Here is a 21,067-nt window from a genome sequence, read left to right as displayed (position 1 = left end):
CATAACAAACTCTTATATATATATATATATATATGGATCAACATTATATATCATTTTTATAATTAAAGTATATAAAAAAAACATATTGATGTATGCTATTAATCTTGTCTAAAATAAGATTTTTCCACTATAATATACGACTATTTATACATTTAATGTTATAAGAATATTAAAACTAAGTTGTTTAAAGTCAACATGTTGGAGAAGATATTCTAAACCTTTCTTATGAAGCAGGTTCTTCTTCTATTCGTATTATAAACATATACGACAGAAAAACATATAAATAAGTATTCATAAGGATAGTATATTATCTTAATTGTTTTTTTATATCTTTTGTCATCTACCTGTTTAAGATTTTTATTTTATTTTTATTTCAAAACTCTTAAATCACATATTATATATTATTTATTAAAAAAATAATTTCAATTTTATATCAATTTCACAGAATTGAATAATAAAATTACTTTCACATTACTTATATACTTTATATTTATCATAAAATATGAGAAAGTAGTATATATTTATCATTGGATGTATTTAACAGAATTTTCATCTAGTTATCCTATAGTCAAATAGTAGACGAGATAATAAATTCAATAAATTTTACTAAAATAGACCTTAATAACACATTAAATAATAATTTTCAAACTTAATTTTGCATCACAAAATATTTATAAAATAAATTTTGCATTTATATATGTACTTATTTCTATCCTATCTTTAAATAATGTATGCAAAGTTTTTGTGTTAATGTGGTTATAATAATAATAATAACAATGATAATAATAATAATAATATAAGGCTGGAAATTCTATCTTCATCTAATGGGATAAAAGAATATCTATAACACGTATTTAGACTTATTTCGTTGCATTTTTTGCTTCATTTACTTCAATACCTCTCTCTTATTTATTTCACTATTTAAATAAAATCACCTTTTTTTATTTACTTTGTCCGTTTTTTTAATTTTAAAATTTCACCAATTTTATCTACACTTTGTCCTTTTTTATTTCACCAGTTATATGAAAATTGTGCCCAATACTAATTTTGTACTAAACTAAAATGTAGGTTATTGAATTTTGATAATTCGCGTATTTAATTAATGTCAGTTATAAAAAATAAAAAATATTTATGTTTTGAAATTTCGACACGGGAATTTAATTTACTCCCGGTTTTTCTTTAAAAACAGTGCATCATTATAGAAAAAAGAAAAGAAAAATATTAATCAATTATTAATTATTAATAAAAAAACAAGTTTGAGTTGTACTAATTTTGTTGGTCTGATTGAGTTGTTGGCCATGATGGAAAAAAAAGGGAAAAAAGAAAAAAAGAAACAGCGTTAGTGGATTCTGCCAAACGAATAAAAAAGTGTGAATGGAGACAGCAAGGATATTTGTATCCTTATTCCTAATATTTATTAATCTGATTTTATTTATAACACTTAAATTAAAAATGATGTTTTACACGACTTAGTCCAATATATTCTTTGTATTAAATATTTGAACTAAGATATTGTTAACGAAAAAAAGGCCAACTTACATTAAATAATAATTAGAAAAATTCTGATAATAAAGGTAATTTAAAAATATAAATTTATTATTATCAACTGAATTAATTGTTTTTTAATTTTAAACAGTAATATTTGCAATAAAAATGTATTAATTTTCTGTGCTGAATGGATTTTCATTATGATGAGCAAGGTATGATCTGTTATCAATCAATATATATTGAATGACATTCATATTCCCGAGTTGTGGTTTCAACTTCCTCTTCTTTTTCTTCTCATTCACTTTCGCCCTCAAAATTTCTCATTCTATCTTTATCTTCAACTTTTCAGTTCAAAGCTTCAGATCACAACCGATCCACCATTCACCACTTTCTCTTCGCAAGGTATGCTGAAAATGAAATACCCACTTTGACTTCGTTAAGTCTACTATTTTCTTTTCTCTCAACCAAACCAAACCAAACAGATTCATTCATACGAGGATCTTTTTAAGGTTTCAAAATTTGATTTTTTTTTGTGGGTTTGCTGGAACTTTTTGTGCTCATTGTTGTTAATGTTTTTGGTTGACATGAGTAGCTCAAGTTATTGTCATAGGCAAATCTAACACGAAAAGTAGTCACTGAAGCCGATCCAGTGCCTTGTGAATTTGGAATTGGTGGTGAATTTAGATCTAAACGCCACAGCAATGTCTTTTATCGGAACCCAGCAAAAGTGCAAGGCTTGTGAGAAAACGGTTTATCCCGTTGATCAGCTTTCTGCTGATGGCACTGCTTATCACAAAGCTTGCTTCAGGTGCTCCCACTGCAAAGGAACATTAAAGGTGCCTTTTTTTGGCCTTATTAATATTATTTTTATTTTGTTTGTTTTTGTTAGTTGCATTATTTGTTTGATGGCTTATTAGTACTGTTGTTTATTTTTATTTGTTAAATTCTGCTAAAGATTCTTGCTTTTGTTTGACGCTGCCTTGCATCCATGTAAAATTCCGACGAGAATTTTAGCTGGTTGATAAAAAAAAAGGTAGTGTGAGTTTATTATTTGATCAGAAAAAAAATTGGGACACCACCCTCATTCCTTTTTTAGAATTTGATGATGCTTAGAATTTTTGGAGTGTAAAATCTTCACTTGATTCTTGTAATGACACAGATCTGCTCCTTTTGCTTCGGGTATGAAGAAATAAACTTTTCCATAAATACTTATAGTTGAAAAAAGAAGAAGAAAGTAAAATGTATTGAACATCTATAAGCTAAAATCAACTTATGCATCTTAACGGGAGGAAGCAGTTATTTGATGAAACTTCTATAAAAACTGAAGTGCTTCAATTGATTTTAACTCGTGAGAGAAACTCAATTCGTTTTACCTTCTTATTTTCTTTCCCTATGAATGTTTATGAAGTTTATTCGAACAGGGCCTTAGTGATGTTGGACACTAATTGGGTTAGCATTTGTGTATTTGAGTTTAAACTTTCATACGAATTATGTAATGACCTTTTTTGTTTCAGCTGAGCAACTATTCCTCAATGGAAGGTGTTCTTTATTGTAAACCTCACTATGAGCAGCTCTTCAAGGAGACTGGCACCTTCAGCAAGAACTTCCAGTCACGTATGTCTTGTTCTTTTTCTTTTTGAGGTGAAGCTGTGTTTGTGTGGTTTTTTGAATCAGATGTCTCTTTAATGGCCACATTTTCATTTTGAACAGCTGCAAAGTTAGCTGATAAGACTACTCCTGAGCTGGTAAATGCTTTATTTTGCAATTTTCAAACTTCGTTGTGATAAACATGTCTGCAGCATTTGGTATTATTGAATAACCATTGGCATCTTTTGTTTATTTCCAGACAAGGTCACCTAGTAAAGCTGCGAGCATGTTTTCTGGCACACAAGAAAAGTGTGCTACATGTGGGAAAACTGCTTATCCATTGGAGAAGGTAGGATTTAAATATTTCAAACAAAATACTTGATCATGTTCAATATCCATCATAAAGTTACAAAATATTTCTGTTACAAATTGGGCATATGGATGTTCAAGAGTTAAGGATTCTTAAAATGAGTACAATAAGCTACTTGATGTAGTTCTCAAGCCTTGAGACTCTTTTATCTAATGGACTAGTATTATAGGTTTGGAGTCGCCATTTGGTCTGGTACTCTTGGTTCTGTGAAATCAAGAGTGTCACTGCCTCAAAAATATCCTGTGGAAAAGAGGAGTTTGAACTTCATTTTCTTGTTGGACCACAGCTAGACTCTGTATGGCTTCCTTATCGTAATGGGAGTTAATTGTGTGGAGATAAACGTTCATATTTTATTTCTGTGCCTAACATGATGAAACATATATTCTGATTTAGTTCATAATTCTGCAGGTCAAGAAAGCTAAATTACACTTGCTTGTGAAATCGTTATAAAATTTCCATCTAATGAAATCCATGCTGATAAGGACATATACCTGTATTTTAAAATTAATGTAGTGTGGCATTGTTTTAGAAAACTATTTTAAAGCCAAAAGGTAAGAAGGAAATCAAACATGACCTTTATTACCCACTCTATTCATACTGAGTGTAGCTCTATTAGAAAACTTCTGTCCCATTGACCATTTAGGTCATGAATGTGGAAAGTATATAACCAAACTGAAAAATCTACTGACTTTATTTGTAAATCTGCAGTTCTGCACTTAACCAGAATTAGAACTTCATCTTGGTTTCTTGTTGCTAGTGTAAATAGGCATATCTTTTTCTTTGATTTTTAGGTAACAGTGGAAGGGCAGGCCTATCACAAATCATGTTTCAAGTGTTCACATGGTGGTTGTCCCATAACCCCATCTAATTATGCAGCCCTTGAGGGCATTCTGTATTGCAAGCACCATTTCTCCCAGCTTTTTAAGGAGAAAGGGAGCTATAATCATCTCACAAAATCTGCATCAATCAAACGGGCGGCGGCGGCAGCAGCAGCAGCCACTGTTCCAGAATCTTGAATGTTGGTTCCTTCTTCTATTGCCTTTTCTTTAACAAATACATTTTGGTCTATCAAGCAAGTGTTTGTATGTGTGCCTTTTTTTTTTTCTTTTGATCGTTCTGTGGCGACTCCATCATTTCTGATTTTTTTTTACTTACACATGCGTGGCGTGCCAAATCTTGTGTGCTTTATTTATACAATGGACATTCCGTAATGACCAATGAGTGCGTGATTTGCGAGATATTTCACTCTAATTTCATGATATTGCCTTCATTGCATTTATATTTATATTCTTATTCTGCCTTAGGTCTCATAACACAAAAGAGTTGATACAATACAATTTTCCATTTAAATTCTTAACTTGAGATTATTTGAGAAAAGATACACTGAAAAGATTTAAGATTAGTCATGAAATATCTTATACTACAAATTACTATATTACTTCCAATTTAAAATCTTAAACCAATACTTTTTTATAATATAGTTCAATTGTTTTCATTTTTACTCAAAATGATCCTATTATCCTATCTAGCTGCATAAATATTCTAAGATAATTTTTGTACTTGCATCTGTTTCATTTGGCTTGGGCAAAATTACGTTTCGCAATATGTAGCATAGACACTGATACAACACGAATATAGAAATACATGTAATCTTTGAAATGTAAGATATGAGAATACAGATTTATATATTATATAATTATAAAAATTTATGTAGTATAATGATACAACACGAATATAGAAATACATGTAATCTTTGAAATGTAAAATAAGAGAATACAAATCTATATATTATATAATTATAAAAATTTAAAGAGTATATTTCATTTTTTTTGTAATAGAGAGATGTTTCTCATGTTTAGTTTAAAAATATTTGTTTCTTAATTTTATGATCATAAAAAAAAATTATATAATAAATTTAAGTTTTTAAAAAATTAATGTATTTTTTTAAAAATTATGTTAGAACTTGCTAGAATTATAAAAAAAAAATTTAATTATGTTCATTTATATTATAAAGAAAAAAATAAAAAAATATAATAGGTGAACAATGAGCACAGTTTTAGTTATGTATGTATCTAGCTTTAACTCACAGTTCAAACTACACTCAACAAGTTTGGTCCATTTATTGACCACATGTTTAATAAATTAATACATAAGGAACATTTAACGCAGCCTTTAAAAATGGCTCCAAAATTTTTGAACTTAGAAAGATTTCAGTCAAATTTGAACGATGTCACAAATGAGTGATTGACAAAAATAATTAAACTTATTTAATATGATATTACTCTTTCTTAAATTTATATAAATGTAAATTATAAAATAAAATAAACACGTCAATCTTGGCCTGGTCCATTAGATTGAAGGATTAGATTATAGTATGACATACATTATTATGTAATTAAATTTCGCCATTCATTATTATATTATTATGTACAAATTTTTTAAGTTAAACTGAATTGATGTACTTTTCACTTTTGGGTTGATAAGTCAAATCCAACAATCTAAGAACTCATTTTTAATTAAGTAGCGCATTATTAATGTTAGAGCATCTCCCATATGGTTTCTAAAGTTTTAAATTTAAAATTTATATCTTATAAGAAATTGATATTGAAATATGTTAGTATGATATGATGAGAATTTTAAGAATAATAAAAATATTGAATTTTAAAAATTAAATTATTTTTAAACATTAAAAACTGAACTACAAATTGTAACATATCATCATTAAAACAAAACTGGTAAGATAGTCTTTATAATGATGTGTCATGGCAAGATGATTTAAAATTAAAAAAAAAACTTGTAAAATAGTCTTAATAATAATTAATTATGGTGGGATCTTCCTAAAATAAAATAAAATTTGATTTTAGAATAAACTTTATTATTCAAATGTGTGTGTTATATAAAAGATAGTTTTCAACTAATTTATCGTATCAATTTTTTTAATTTTAATTTTTATAATTCATTTTACTTGTTATTATTAGCTTTAATAATATTTTTAATTATTTTGAAATAATTATTAAGTTTTTTTTACTTAATTCATAATATACAGTGGTTATTACGACGCCGTTTATAGAAAACAGCGGTGTTGTCGTTAGCGGCGGAACCAAAACCCTAATCAGAACCAAATGCTGGAAGCACCACCATCTTCCCCGCTCCGAGACCTTATTCTCCGTTCATCGACCCGAATATCGGAGTCTCTGGCCACCGTCCCCTACACTCCACACCGAGCCTCCAATGTCTCCGTCAAAGCCTTTCTCGAACCCCTCCTCCTACCAACAGCCTCCGTCAAAGACCTCGCTCTCGCGTGCGCTCTCCTTTGCTCTTCTGAATTCGACTATTCCGGCATTCTCTCATGGATCCCCAGCCATCTCTCCTCTCTCGCAGCCTCGTCCTTCTCCAAGCTCTCCTGCTTGTATCTCGCCGAACTCGGCGACGGAAATCGTGATGTCGTTGTTCCTCCGGAACAGTGGTTTGTGCTGGAACTGATGCCCGAGGTTTTGCCACTTTTGAAAGAGAGGATTCAGGAGAGCTCCATAGATAAGTCAGATGAGAGCGACGAGTTCTCCGCGGCATCGGCGAGAGTTCCCGTTGGGTTTGCCATTCTCGCTGCTTTTCAGTTTAGATGGTTTATTACGCAGGTTAGTACTAGGGTTTCGGTACTTTGATTGTATGTTATGACAATAAAATGAAGATAATAATTTAACAGTTCAACTTGTATGTATTCTTAGTATGAAATATATTCTACATTTCCAACCAACTAGAAATTTCGTGGGAATGCCTTTTAAAGTAGTTAACTGGTTACTGTAAAAGTCAATCAATATCAGGTTGTGACTGGATGAATGGTGTGTAAAAAGAACTTATGCTATGGATGCCTGCATTATTACTCATAACTTGAAGTTTGGTTCAGTTATTTGTCCATGCTGAGACATTAAGGTAATAATTGGATTTTTGACAGGTTGATTCTCCTCGTTTGGGTAAATTGTGTGGATTGGTGATTCCTTGTGCACTGACTGCTGTTGATCATTGGTCCGCTGTAGTGAAGGTATGTTGCAAATAGGAAGTTCAAATATAATCCAGTGAATCTTGAAATAGTTCTGTTTGTCATGAGTGAGTTTTGCTCTCTTGTGTGACTTCAGGGACAGGGCATGATTAGCCTCGCGCATATTGGAAAAAATGTGGATGCAGCTGAGCTTGGTGGGTATGTGGACGCTGTTCTAGATGCCTGCTGCCAGAACACGGCTTCTGATGACGAGATATGGCATCTTGTGGTTGAGGCGTCGGTAGTTCTTGTGACTCTTACTCAGAGAAATAATCCCCGTAGTCCTTGGTATATTCATCCATTTCCTTTCTATTATCTTTCAATTGTAGATGTTATAGCTTGGTGGGAACTTTTTAAAGATTTTCACATGTTCAATGCTGTGGGGAATTCTGGCATTCAAATAATTAGCTAACTGAATAAGCAGGAAAGTGGATATTACTTAGTCATGCCCTCCATCTTTATGCAGTTAGTTCTTGACTATTGTACAGACTTACTTTAAACATAGTTTTCACTTCTCAGAAATATAGAATATTGTAGTACCTGTTGATTATAATCCGTTAGCATTGATGTTTTTAATTTAATTGCAAGGGAATAACAAATTACATAGTTCTGTTTATATAGCAAAGGAATTTTTTCCCTTTAATGGATCAAGGGAGCATAAATCTTTTTACAAACATTTACTATGTTTGGTTAAGTGATCTCAATCTCATCAAGTAGAGAGTGAGTGGATATAATGTTAATGGGGGTAGATTTTGACTGTTAAGTGTAACGAGTGAAGAATTTTTATTTACTACTTGCGAGGGTGTTATTTATTTTGGAAAAAAGTTATATAACTTCCCCATTGGCCTTACTGATATAAGTCAGGAAGTTTCCTCAATCCCCATAGAAGCATACATTGTATCTTGATTTCAATATATCATTAATTTGAATAGGTTTGAAAGGATGCTAAAGGAGATGATAAGTCACTTGGAGCGCCAGCCCAGAAACAAAGAGCGACGAATTGCATGGCTTAAATCTGCTGATTCACTATTTAATGGTGTTGGTCTTGTGCTTTTAGCTCACTTCAGGCGCATTTTCCCATTATTTTTTCAGTGGATGCACGCTGATGACGATGAGACTATTATTTTGGTGAGTACCTTTCATTGAAACTTTGGACTACACTTTTAAAAGTTTATCTTACTGAACCAAAATTATTGGTTGTAACCAGCACTGTTGAAATAGATATACGTTCAGAATAGTTGAATTGTTTTAACTTGGAAAAGGTTTCGACCTTGGCTTTCCTTTCCCTGTATGGCTTTGACACTGAAGAACATATATGCTACTTTGTTCTTTTAGTATTTGGTAAAACGAAAAAAAAGTAATTTCTGATTAACTCTTTTATATATTTCCATTCTGCAGGTTCTAAAATGTACATATATAATTTGTAGACTGACGTGGATAAGGAACTCACCATTTATTGCAAAGTAAGTTAAAAAAATGACCATATGAAATATTAATTTCAGATAAATGTGGCATTCATGTACTTGACAAATAGGGATTAACTTCCGTAGCACTTGAGCATATCGTTTACTTGTTTGTGTGCCTTCATCCTTATCATAGTCAAAACATTATTCTGTAAGGATCTGATGTAAACATCAGTAGTCCTTTTCTTCCTAAACCATTTTTAGGAGAATTTAGAAGTAACTGAAATTAATCCTGGTTTCCCACTTGGCAGAATCCTGGGGTCCATCAGTCCAAGGATATAGACATATTTATTTCTATTGTATTTGTGCCTTGATAATATAATTCATTTCGAGCACATAATATCATTTTCACTTCAGATTGGTAGATGAACTTGCTGTTGTGTACAAGGAGGCAGCATTGAGAACAGTTCGGGTAGATATTAAAGCAAATATATGTGAGATACTGATCCTACTACAAGAGTAAGACTTCATTTTTTTGATTAATTTCTTTGTACGAGTGATATATTCATTCCTCATTAGTCCATGTCCATATCCTTTCTGTGTACCCAGAAGCAGAGGCCTTCATTTTAATGCAGCTTGGGACAAGCATCGATCGGATCCAGACTTAACCATTCTTAATCTGTCTTTAAGGGAAAGAAGTAATACTAAGACTGTGCCTTCAGAAGATTGTCTTCAGCAGGGTTCGGTACCTGTTAAATGATAAGTTCATCGCATTTCTGATTATTTCATGTAATTAAGTAGTAGATATCTTGGGTGCGAGAATGACAAACATGTTAAGTTTAGTTTTGTTTTATATTTTTTGAATTCATTTTTAACTATTTTCAACTTCAAAATATCTCAGGAATTATATTAAAGAAATCCACGATATCTAAGAAATTAGTGGATTGTAAAAATATAGATTTTATCTAATTAATAAACAAATATAGTGTTAAACAACACTGTGTAGAAATCTAATTTTACTACTCTTTTTCGTAGAAATGTCATCTGCAGTTTTTTCTCAGAAGTGCATCGAATTTCATCCCTTAATTAATCTGTAATAATATTTAATAGGATTTCCACATTTTTTCCTATTTTACCTTTATTAATGTTTTTAAATAATAATATAAAATTCACCAGGACACTAATTTAGAAAAATTAAAATATAGTAGAACAAAACTACAGAGGAACGGTATAAAGAGATTTTCTATTTAATATATACATATTCTTATTTTTTATTTAATTATATTTTATTATTTAAAAAATTAAAAAATTCAAGTGCTAAAAGGAAGTAATTATAAATAATTTAACAGCATAGTATATTATGAATTATATCTTTAACATTATAATTTATTTATATTTTTAACAGCATGATATGCTATAAATTATTCAACATTTTTTTATCTAAATATTATTATTTTAAAAAAATTATATAGAGACACTTTTCACTTTCCCATTAGTTATTATTTTAAAGATATCAATTTTGTAATTTATTCATACAACAGTTATTCTAATTTTGACTCTTCCTGATTTGATGAGTAACCATTAGTAAGAAGACCTCTGTTTAATTGGGTATTGGATGCAAGTATGTAACTAAAATAAGGAAAAATATAGATACTCTTTAAACACAAACACCTTTCAAACACCTATCATTATTTTTTCTTTATTCAATATTCCTTTTATTCATTAATAAAATATACTGTAAATGGCATCATAAGAATTTTTTTAGTTGTTTTTTTTCTTATTTGTATGTCTTTATTCAATACTTTTAAAATAATGGAAGTATCTAATTAACTAATGAAACTATTAATACTTGAAATAATGTAGAAGCGAGTAGGTGAGAATTGAGGATGGGGGAGAGGGTGTAGAATTTTTTTCATTCCTCAGGATTTAGGATTTAGTAGGATTAATGCATTTTACCAAAATACCCTTGTGCATGCATTTTATTTTAATATATAAAATTAAATATTACATAAATTTATTTATTATTTATAATTTCAAAAATATTTAATTATACTATTAATAACAACATATAATTATAAATAATAAAATAATAAAATAATAAAATAAAATTATAATATCAACCATATATATAGTTATATAAATTAACAAATGAATATTATTTTCATAAATTTTAATGTATTTAATAAATTTATTTCAATTTAACACCAAAATATTCTATATTATATTTTTAAATTTTTTATTAAAAATATAAATAATTATGAATATTATACATTAAAAATATTTAATTAATTCAAATCTAAAAAAATAAAATCATAATTCATTATTTAAATATTTTTTTTAATAAGAAGGACAATTTTGTAAACTTACAATAAACCATTTTCACAAATCCACTCTATCATCCCTCAATCCAAACAACCTCACATATCCTCTCCAATCCTCACAAATCCAGTCCCTCCCCTCCTCACAAATCTCCTCTTCAATCCAAACAAAACCTAAATAGCCTTTGAAGACGAATTCGCGGGTAGGTAGAACGCAATTGATGCTCTGCAATGTACAATTTCTTTTACCACTGTACCTCCATTAGTGTTAGGAAAATCCAAATTGGGCATGGCTTTACAAAAATCTTAGATTGCATAGTTGGGAATTCAAAAGTATAATATAAATACAATTTAAAAAACATTTTGAATTTTACGATAAAAAATACACTTTTAGATTTGAAAATATATTTCAGATTTCAAAATCTAAATATACTTTTAAATGATCAGATTATAGTTTCTGGAATTGAATTCAGATTGTATAATATAAAATATACTTTTGTGTAATCTGTGACATGTTTTTGAATGTATGGTTTGCAAATATATAAAAGATTGACAGACGGTAAGTAAAGTGTGGTACTCACTGATGCCCACTCTCCAAAAACTGTCCTAATACGCTTAAACTTATCTGAATATCGTTTTGTTATAGTATTTTATTTGTCATATGCTTTGTTGGATATCTGTAATCACACATGTGAGGATGGACAGAAAAAAAGTAAGAGAATACGACATGAAGAATGGAGTGCTTGAATTAACTTTTATGGTCGGATGCTCAGGACAATGATACTACTATTATTTTGCTGAGACCTTTATATTTATATGTATACTTTGGACTACACTTTTTGAAGTTTATCTTAGTGAAAAGAAATCATTGGCTGTAATCTACAGAGTTGAAATAGATGTAATTCTTGAGTTATGAGAGGTTGACTTTCCTTTGATTTTATTCAGTCGACAATGATGACAGCATTTATGCAACTTTGTTATTTGATAAATGAATAAACAAAAGGTCATTTCTTAATTCTGCAGGCGAGTTAAGGAATATGGAACTCACCATCTGTTGCATGGAAGATGTGTATAGAGATTAGAGTATGTGTGATTAACAATTAAAAATCACGGAGAGTGAATAATTAATATGTAAAGACTGTTTACATATTCTTTGAATTCATTTGTTACTATTCTCTGGTTCAAAATATATCAGGAATGATAATGAAGAATTTGGAAGACGGGCAAAAATATGAATTCTATCATTAATAAACGAATGTAAATAGTATTCAACAATATAAGTGTAGACATCCAATTTTACAACTCCTTTTCCTCTAATAAGAAATGACAAAAGGTACTCTCGATTATTGCAACTTTTTGTTGTGTGTACCATATCTGCATCGTTGCTAATACTTTCAATGAGGCCTGGCGTGTGGGTAAAAAATGTGTGTATTAGAGTCAGAAACTCTGGATTCTGATTACTAGCATGCTAAACAAATTTGCCTTCTGAATGGTGAGGTTGCCTGTGTAGTAATGAAAAGTAAATGTTGTTGGAGTATAACTAAAGGTTGTCCGCTCAATGCTGGCTGCACATGAATGATGTATCAGTATCACTTGCTTCGCTTTTTGGCTTCACTATAGAGTATAACTCCAAAGACTGTGAGTGAGTAACCCATCATTCCAGTGACCGAAACTGGGTTTCTGAAGATTAGGATTGAAACTACTACTGCTACAGCACCTTTAGCATTTCCTAGTACCTGTATGAGGTCAACACTTAGATTATCAATCCAATTCAATTTAAGAATAATCATCAGAAATTAAACAGAAAAAAAAAGGAAACACTCAAGCAAAGATCAAAATCAGACTTGAAGGATACCATAACAAAACACAGGTTTCATCTACACATGCTCATTTGAATCACAGATTTCATCAATCCAAAAACATTTAGTGATATACAATTACTCAGAAGGGTAAAAACAAAACAAAAATCAAAGAGAAATTTGAAAGGGGTATAGATTTTCTTTTTGAATGTACATTTCTATGAGAAATTCTCAAAACACTCACCTGTATAGTTTTGGCAAACGCATGCATCAATCATCCTAAATTCATTGCTAACCTTTTAATACAGTTTTAATAGTCACCCGAATGATTTACTCATCAGCAAGTTGTGATCAGGAGTCATCTTGAGCAATTGTTACAAATACTGCTATCGACTAACTTGAATAATTGAACCTTACAGAGCATCACTAAACTATTCAACCACATAGTTTTATATACTTGTGAACTATCAGTAGCGATGTTTGAATGTACTGGCCTAGTACTAGCTTTAGGGATCCAGCAGAAAGTTCTCAGTGGCATCCCCTCAATTAAGTTTGCAATAACTATTTATCAAATATCTGGTAAACACACAATCCTAGAAACTAGAAGAATTGGATATTTATGAATTTTGAGAGACTAGATTGCAAATGCAAAATACTAGGCAATGTAAAATATCACATGACCTGATATAATTTGTTTTCAAAGAATTCCATTCTCAAACAAAAAAGAATCAGGGAAACAAAATAAGTCAACCACTGATCGCATTGCAGAAGAACTAAGAAAAAACAAAAAAAATGACCAATATAATGCCGATAAGGTGATACATATCCTGTGATTTGACAACAAACTCATTTGACAACCACCAAAATCTGATGTCCCAACTACCAAGAGATGAGACAACAGACAGTTTGTTGGAGTGAAAAGTACATAAAAAAAAAAGAGAGGAATGGAAGCCGATTAGATTGATCCGACTTACCTGAAGGGTCAGAGCACTGGTATGTTTTGTGACCAAAAAGTTGGTCAGGTTGACAAAATATGCAAGTGCCGAATTAAACAGCAGATACCAAATGATCTTGGTATCATCCCTGGCAAGAGCCAACGTGATGCCAACCACATTCTCTTCCATTATAAGTGTTGCAGGAAGAAGGAAAACCACAGCCATTGGAGCCATGTAAAGCAAAAGGTTCATAGAATTCAGCTTCTCTCTGCCACACAAGAACTCTGTCAATACCCATTTGAACATAGAACTCGAACACTCAAGAAAAACATAGGGATAAATTAACCATAATTAAACTATTCATTTGGTGTCTATAATTGTCCTATTTTAAACTTTAGTCCATAGAAAATTGTAAACTCTAGTCCTTACACATAGGTAAAAGTTAAGCTTTTGCCCCTCGTTAGCATCAGACAGGGACCAAAACTTGCCGTTTAAAGAAAATAATTTAAACATTAATGGTTAACGAATCAATCTAGAGTTTCTCAATCCTTACCCTTCAGAAGAAAGCAAAATCCCTTGCAGCACTGATTTCAGAGCCCTTGCACCAGTAGCCGCAACACATATAATAAATCCAAACAGATGGAAACTAGGTTCCCCCTGAGGCCAAATAGAACAAGACACACACAACACAAACATCAGACAATTAAATATTTTCAATTTCATGTTGAACCAAGCTGAAATCACATTAAAAAAAACTCCAAATTAGAATCATTAGAAGGGTGTGGTGTTATGAGACATACCCCACTGGCAATGATGACTCCAGTAACAACAGGAACAAGGGTGAGGTAAGTGAGCCAAGCCTCCCTCTTAAAAGTTATAAGGTAAGCAAAAACGGCAGTGAAGAAGGGCGTGGTGGCGCCAACAGCCTGGTTAAAAGACACGGGGAGGTAGCGCAGAGAAATGTTCCCAAACACAACGGAGACACAGAAAACTAGACTGAGAGCAGAGATCTTGAAGAACTGAACCCTGGATCGAATGGTTTGCAAGGGCACCACCTTCATCCACGCGATGGCGACGTAACTGAGCAAGGAACACGCCGTCATGTGGCACATGGTGAGGAAGATCGGGTACTTGAAGCCATAGTTGCTGAGCAAATACTTATTCAAGAGAAGCACGCCAATGTTGGAGGAGTACCACGCCGCCACCAGCCCTATAGTGAAGAACCGGTTAGAACCCTTCATTCTGTTGATGCTTTCGATTTGATCTTCAGAGCCCTGCGATTTCAGAGAGAGGTTAATGGGGATCTGGGCATTGAAGAAGGGTTTAGCTTTAAGTGGTGACAACCAAAACAATGATAAAGGGGTTGACTTTACAAGCCATGGATCTGAGAATCCATGGCTTGGGGTCTGAAAAATTAAGGATAGTGGTGGGTCTGCGTCGGAATTAGAAATCTGGGTCTTGAAGATGACAAAGGAAAAAATGTGTGTGTGGAATGTGCTTGCCAACCTCTCTGCAACTCAAACAGGACCAAACACAGATACAGGGAAAGAGAAAAGAAAAAAATGAATTTAAAGCTGCAGAACATAAGATGTAATAATATACTAAAAACTCTTCTATTATATTATAGTGAAGGGCTAATGTTAATTATTATTATTATTATTAGCAAAAGTAGATTTTATTCATATTTTTTATTATATGAAAAAATATTTATTATTTTATGAGTTACTAATTAAAAATAGAAAGAATTATATTAAAAAATTATGTAACCGTTATTTTTAGAAAAGAAAAATTATTTACTTATTTTAAAATAAAGAGAAGTTCTTTTAATAAGTAAAATTATTTAATTAAAAAATGACATATTTTTTTATTATTATAATAGTGGTAGGCTGTAAACAAATAAAGGAAGCACCCCTAACAGTTACTTAGTAGTTATTTCATTGGGGGCAGATTTGCAGTATTTATGGTAATATGTAAGTTGCAAGAAAAAGTATAAAGAGAAACAGTTAAATTTTGGAATAAGTTTTATATCACTTGAAAGGATGAATTTTATTATTTTTATTATTTAAAAATCTGTAATCTTTCTAATTTACTTTCTCTCTAAACGGATCTTTTGTATTTAAATATCTTAATTGGATTGAGATTTTCATTCCTTAATACCATCTTTTGTCAAGAGATAAGTTACATGTAGCGTGGTCAACGGATGAATGAAAATTTTAAAAGATTAAATTAAATATATTGTTTGCAAATGTATAAAAAGGGTAAAGAAGAGAATAAAAGGGTGTAAGTTACGAAATAAAAAGATATTGAATGAAACAAAAATATATTACTATTATGTAAAAAGATGGTAATAAATATCGTAAGAAACAAAACAAATGAAAGAATCAGATGAAGGAGTGCACGATCCATGATCCATCAACAATTAAGAGATTTTGTACAACTGGATGCACCGTATGATCCGTGTGTGGTGTTACATGAAAAAAAAAATGTATTAATTTAATTATCATTAATTAGTAGTAGGAATAAGTCTAACTTAAGACGTAAAAATTGGACTAATAATAATGTAGAATAATATTCTTATTATTGCTGAACTCAACGCGCTTATAATGGTACGAACATGAAGTTAGGCACAGAGTTGACCAGAAAAGTTTGCCAGAGGTGGCCGGAAGGAAGGGAGTCCAAACACCGCCTTATTTATTTTCTACGTTTTTTTCAAATTTTATAGATTTAGAAAAATATAATTTGAGATACTTGTAAAATATACTATATATTAATTTTATTTTGAATTAATTTATTATTTTGAATTAAAGTTAAATTATATTTAAAATTTATTAATAAATTTTTGGGTGTTTTTATTATCTAGAAGGAATTCATGAATTAGCATTTTTTTTTTCTGTTTTCCTGCAGAAGAAGTTCTGGTTGGGATTGTGTGAAAGATGTTGGTGCATGATCCAAGATTCATCAGAAATTAAAAAATGGGTTTAACGTAGTTTGGAAAATATGAATTTGTAATAGCTGATTATTAAATACAAAAACTCACATTGAGAACGTGTAAGCACTCACCTTTTTGCTTAACATAACGTCTAAACTCACACTTTAAACTTGTTAGGGTTCTAGGAGAAAAAATGTGATACTTTTCTTTTCTGAGACATACAAACCTTATGGAAGATCACAATGTATATTTTTTTTCATTAAAGTAGAAGAAAAAAATTGTATTTAGTAATTAATTTAATCTTATTATCTTATATTTAAGGTGTATATATAATAAATATAATTAAAATCAATTTTGAAAATATATTTTTTATTTTATAAAATGAATAATTATTTTTTATCTTTATATTGATTGATTTTTAAAGTTGAATATAGTAATTACTTCTTTAGTTGAATAAGTCTTTCTACCTAATTCTAACTGACTTTTAGTTAATGCATTAATTATCATATAAAAATTATAACTAATCAATGAAATTTATTATATTTATTAATTTATTAATTAAAAAATATTAATTGAGACAGAAAAGAAAGAAGCGAAGCAACAACTTAATGCAAAATTAGACATTTTACTTGTATTTATATGTTTCACAATAATTACAGTTTTAACCATTTAAAAAGTTAAAATCTAACTTTACACCTTTAAAAAAAATATTTTTATATTAATTAGTTTAAAATAATATAGTTGTTAAGAAGAATAGGTAGTTAAGTAAGATGGTTTGAGAAGATGATATATTTAATATTGAGGCTTATCACAGTGATGGTATCCTTTTCCCTGAAACTGTGTTTTGGTTTCTTCTATTTGCATAGAAACATTTGTTACTTATGTAGTTGCTCATGTTTGGAACTCAAAACAAACAACATTTTTCTACCAAAAATGTGTCCTATTCAAACTTCAACAATTGAATTCATTTATAGACTTGGTCTACGCTAAATTCATTAGTAGGAAGATGAATTCATTGGTAGGGACCACTTTATTAATAAATGGATGCATAATATGAACACTATGAATATATTTTGTAGGACTTGCTAATATTTCATCTTTTTGGAGAAGAGAAATAAATTTTTGTTTTGTTTTTGTCTACTAACATTTCAATGGCTGCTCCTTCCTACACCTCTATACCTTTTTCTCTCACCTCCATAGATTTTCGTATTTCCAAAAATGTCCCTCTGTAATATTCTGGATTACATAATCCAGAAGTCATTTTTCAAATTTGTAATTAACTTCCGGATTATATAATCCGAAAGTCTTTTTTCAGATGCATAACTACTTTCCGAATTACATAATTCAGAAGTCTTTTTTAACTTCCGGATTATGTAATCCATAAGTCTTTTTTCAAATGCGTTTTTGGATTACATAATCCGGAAGTTATTCTATGGGGATGACACAAGAAGGATAAAAATGTATTTTCATGTTGTGTATGAAGGTGCCAGAAGAAGATATGGAGGTGCAGGAAGAAACAGTCCATTTCAATCCGTTGTGGTCATATTTAACATGGGCCCATAATTCATGATTTGTGGATCATATTTAATGTGGCCCTATGGGCCACTTAGTTTTGTTTTAGTCCCTTGAAATTTATGCATACCCTAATTAAATCAAAGTATGCAAGTTCATGAGTTTTTAAAAAACAAGATTGGTAAGATAAGTTTCTAATAATTTCTCATTTTCGTTTTAAAACGAAGTTGGTAAATAGGCTTTTCTTAGGATATAAATTACGTAAAAATAAGGTAAATTTCAATAAATAAAAAATTATAGTACATCAAAGACAAACTGAAATATGATTATTATCATTTGATTTTTTTTTTGTCACCTAGGAAAAGAAACATACTATTGTAACTAGTGATTAAAAACTTGTCCTCTGGCGTGTGACTGTGTAATGACTTTATTCATTATTTTTAATGCACTTATATTTTTTTTCTTTATTAACTAGGGTTATATAAACTTTATTTATTGAAAAAATATTTTTCTAACACTCTTAAAAGGAGAATGGATGGATAACTAGAAATAGCAGAAGGAATATAAGGTAAAATGTAAAAAAAAGGGGGAAATGTGAAAAATAATATAAAAAGTCATACATATTAATATTTTGAAAAAATAACAATTAACTTCTCCAATATACTTGGTAGGTAACTATTAAATTTAACTCATAATGAGAACGTATATGTTTTTTTATATTTTTATTTTTCACAATTTTTTAATAAAACTCAAGTTTTTAATGTAGGTTATAGAGGAAGGACTAAACATAAGGTAAACTTGATTGAACAAACTTATTCAAAAGTATTTTTAAAGAAAGAAATATTTTTTTTTCATAATTTAACATTAGATTATTCACAATTTAATTTTTAAAACTCTCTTATATATTTTTTCGTAATATTCTCTTATATAATTTTTCTAATTTTTTTATTTTGTGTATAAATTATTTTTAACTTATTAACAAATTATTTGCAAATTTCAGTTTTTTTTTTCTTTAAAAATACTTATCCAAAAAATTCACGTATAAAATTTTAAATAAACTCAAATTATTGTATTATTGTTACATTTTTCTAGAAAAATATCATTACATTTAATAAATTTATAATTTATTATTTTCATTTCGTCTCGTGCACCACACGACTTATAAATGTAAGTGTCTGTGTTTTAAAGTCATAAGAAAAATGATCGCTAAAAAACCCTACTAGTTCTTCTCCTAAAGTAAATAAATTAATTTATAGTTGATTATTTATTCTCTCAATATCAAGTGATTGTAATGTGTTAATATAAAAATAAGTTGTATAAATTAGTTTTGAACACATTTTTTAAACAAAAACTACGAATTTAATCATTCAAAGATAAACTCGGTGTTAATTTTCTAAAATATTTACATTGGCAAAACTCAGTACTTAAATTTTTTTTAAATAGAATCCTCATTTTGATTTATAATAATTTGATGAATAACTAATTGGTATAAAAAGTTTAATAGGAACATTGGTGTTAATTAAATTTTCGAAGTATTAGATAAACAGTGAGATATTTTTTTTAAATAAAAAATAAAAATAGAGTCCTATATGTTAATACTGCAAACAGTATATACATACACTTCACATTTTAATAAATTAATTTTTTTTTTAATTAGATATATGTATTTCCTGGTCATGGTGTTAAAGAACTTTTTTTTCATAAAAATAATTGATTTGTGGACATATGATAGGAAAAGTTTCAATAGTGACTTACCTTTTGTGGTGGCCAACCATGAGGGAGAGAGATGGTTCCTCCTCCTGAAACTTTCACCACCACACTTCTACTCCTTTCACCACCACAATTTGATGAAACAAACAATGGAACCTTCTTCATCTTCCTACTTGGAACAACTGATGCTAAACTCACTCTCTTTCTTGAATATGAGAGTTCATGTTGTTGCTGTTTTCCCCCACCTGAAAACACATCAGTTCATGGTTCAAACTAAATCATCATTTGACTCTGTTTGGTTCCTAGGAGAACACAAGAGAAATTAGGAAAAAAGAGAGATAAGAGGTTGGATGGTGAATTTGACAGCATGGAAAGTGGAACATGCCAGTGGTAATAGCTCTGAAAGTTGGTGGAGCAATAAGAGCAATTTGAGCCATTGAAGAAGCAAGTCCACCAATCTGGGTAGCTTAACTGGAAGAGGATATAGAGAGGTGAAGTGAAAGAGTTAACTTAGAGACAAACACAAACAAGAAACTGAACAAGGGCCTTATTCAGTACTGATTCATGGGTGACAATGATGTTTTCCTCTTTCTATGAAAAACCACATCAATGAATCAACACTTTAACAAATAGAATTTCAGACCAAAGGATATATATATTGATCAAATGAATTGCCATACATAAATTCTCTGTTATATTATTTTTATACATTTTTCTCTTTTTACTGGTGGAGTTGTTCAGTATTGTTCAGTGCTGAAGAATGTATAAAGTAAATTCAAATGAATGGGGAGATTTTGCCAAACTATTCTCAGACCAAATTTTGTAGAAAAAGATTATTGTGAGAAAATAATTCAAGATTAATGAAAAATAAATTAATTTTGGAGATATAAAGAATTTTGATGGACCAATCAGAATTTTGAGAGATATTTTTTTGTTGGAATGAACGTGAGAGAAGGGTTTTGGTTCATGAGATTGAAATG

The 21,067-nt window shown here is 30.0% G+C and overlaps 3 protein-coding genes across 7 annotated transcripts; 2 read left to right on the top strand and 1 right to left on the bottom strand.

Moving 5' to 3' along the window:
• Nucleotides 1–1,709: 1,709 nt before the first annotated feature.
• On the top strand, nt 1,710–4,704 carry LOC137815052 (LIM domain-containing protein WLIM2b-like). Of its 3 annotated transcripts, none has more exons than XM_068618079.1 (6): nt 1,710–1,890; nt 2,081–2,324; nt 3,003–3,102; nt 3,199–3,233; nt 3,335–3,424; nt 4,237–4,704. In XM_068618079.1, the coding sequence occupies exons 2-6, from the start codon at nt 2,190–2,192 to the stop codon at nt 4,459–4,461; spliced, it is 585 nt and encodes a 194-aa protein (XP_068474180.1). In that variant the 5' UTR covers nt 1,710–1,890; nt 2,081–2,189; the 3' UTR covers nt 4,462–4,704. The 3 variants fall into 3 exon arrangements, with proteins under 3 accessions (XP_068474180.1, XP_068474182.1, XP_068474181.1); XM_068618081.1 differs by having other exon boundaries at nt 1,720–1,890; nt 2,099–2,324; XM_068618080.1 differs by having other exon boundaries at nt 1,723–1,890; nt 2,087–2,324.
• Nucleotides 4,705–6,496: 1,792 nt separating this feature from the next.
• Nucleotides 6,497–9,880, top strand: LOC137815049 (uncharacterized protein At2g39910). Of its 2 annotated transcripts, none has more exons than XM_068618074.1 (7): nt 6,497–7,080; nt 7,398–7,484; nt 7,579–7,769; nt 8,414–8,609; nt 8,880–8,944; nt 9,302–9,403; nt 9,494–9,880. In XM_068618074.1, exons 1-7 carry the CDS (start codon nt 6,568–6,570, stop codon nt 9,642–9,644), a joined length of 1,305 nt encoding a protein of 434 aa, XP_068474175.1. In that variant the 5' UTR covers nt 6,497–6,567; the 3' UTR covers nt 9,645–9,880. The 2 variants fall into 2 exon arrangements, with proteins under 2 accessions (XP_068474175.1, XP_068474176.1); XM_068618075.1 differs by having other exon boundaries at nt 6,509–7,080; nt 9,302–9,378.
• Nucleotides 9,881–12,413: 2,533 nt separating this feature from the next.
• On the bottom strand, nt 12,414–21,028 carry LOC137815051 (probable sugar phosphate/phosphate translocator At3g11320). 2 transcript variants are annotated; one of them, XM_068618076.1, is made up of 6 exons: nt 20,473–21,028; nt 20,133–20,332; nt 14,737–15,210; nt 14,490–14,593; nt 13,976–14,204; nt 12,414–12,938 (listed from the first exon to the last, which is right to left on the bottom strand). In XM_068618076.1, exons 1-6 carry the CDS (start codon nt 20,522–20,524, stop codon nt 12,792–12,794), a joined length of 1,206 nt encoding a protein of 401 aa, XP_068474177.1. In that variant the 5' UTR covers nt 20,525–21,028; the 3' UTR covers nt 12,414–12,791. The 2 variants fall into 2 exon arrangements, with proteins under 2 accessions (XP_068474177.1, XP_068474178.1); XM_068618077.1 differs by lacking the exon at nt 20,473–21,028 and having other exon boundaries at nt 14,737–16,373; nt 20,133–20,316.
• Between the last annotated feature and the right edge of the window lie 39 nt (nt 21,029–21,067).

Source organism: Phaseolus vulgaris, chromosome 1 (assembly GCF_000499845.2).
Source record: "Phaseolus vulgaris cultivar G19833 chromosome 1, P. vulgaris v2.0, whole genome shotgun sequence".
NCBI classification, from domain to species: domain Eukaryota; kingdom Viridiplantae; phylum Streptophyta; class Magnoliopsida; order Fabales; family Fabaceae; genus Phaseolus; species Phaseolus vulgaris.
Note: the sequence above shows the minus strand (reverse complement) of the source record. Positions and strands in the feature narration are given on the sequence as shown.

Bases quoted from the DNA above. Each gene is read 5' to 3' on its own strand.
- LOC137815052 (XM_068618079.1), top strand. From the start codon at position 2,190: ATGTCTTTTATCGGAACCCAGCAAAAGTGCAAGGCTTGTGAGAAAACG. The intron at 3,103-3,198 runs GTATGTCTTGTT...CATTTTGAACAG, and splicing joins CAGCAAGAACTTCCAGTCAC to CTGCAAAGTTAGCTGATAAG. The intron at 3,425-4,236 runs GTAGGATTTAAA...TTTGATTTTTAG, and splicing joins CTGCTTATCCATTGGAGAAG to GTAACAGTGGAAGGGCAGGC.
- LOC137815049 (XM_068618074.1), top strand. From the start codon at position 6,568: ATGCTGGAAGCACCACCATCTTCCCCGCTCCGAGACCTTATTCTCCGT. The intron at 7,081-7,397 runs GTTAGTACTAGG...GATTTTTGACAG, and splicing joins TTAGATGGTTTATTACGCAG to GTTGATTCTCCTCGTTTGGG. The intron at 7,770-8,413 runs GTATATTCATCC...TAATTTGAATAG, and splicing joins AATAATCCCCGTAGTCCTTG to GTTTGAAAGGATGCTAAAGG.
- LOC137815051 (XM_068618076.1), bottom strand. From the start codon at position 20,524: ATGGCTCAAATTGCTCTTATTGCTCCACCAACTTTCAGAGCTATTACC. The intron at 20,333-20,472 runs GCATGTTCCACT...ATGTGTTTTCAG, and splicing joins TTTCAGAGCTATTACCACTG to GTGGGGGAAAACAGCAACAA. The intron at 15,211-20,132 runs GTAAGTCACTAT...CTGAAATCGCAG, and splicing joins ATGGTTGGCCACCACAAAAG to GGCTCTGAAGATCAAATCGA.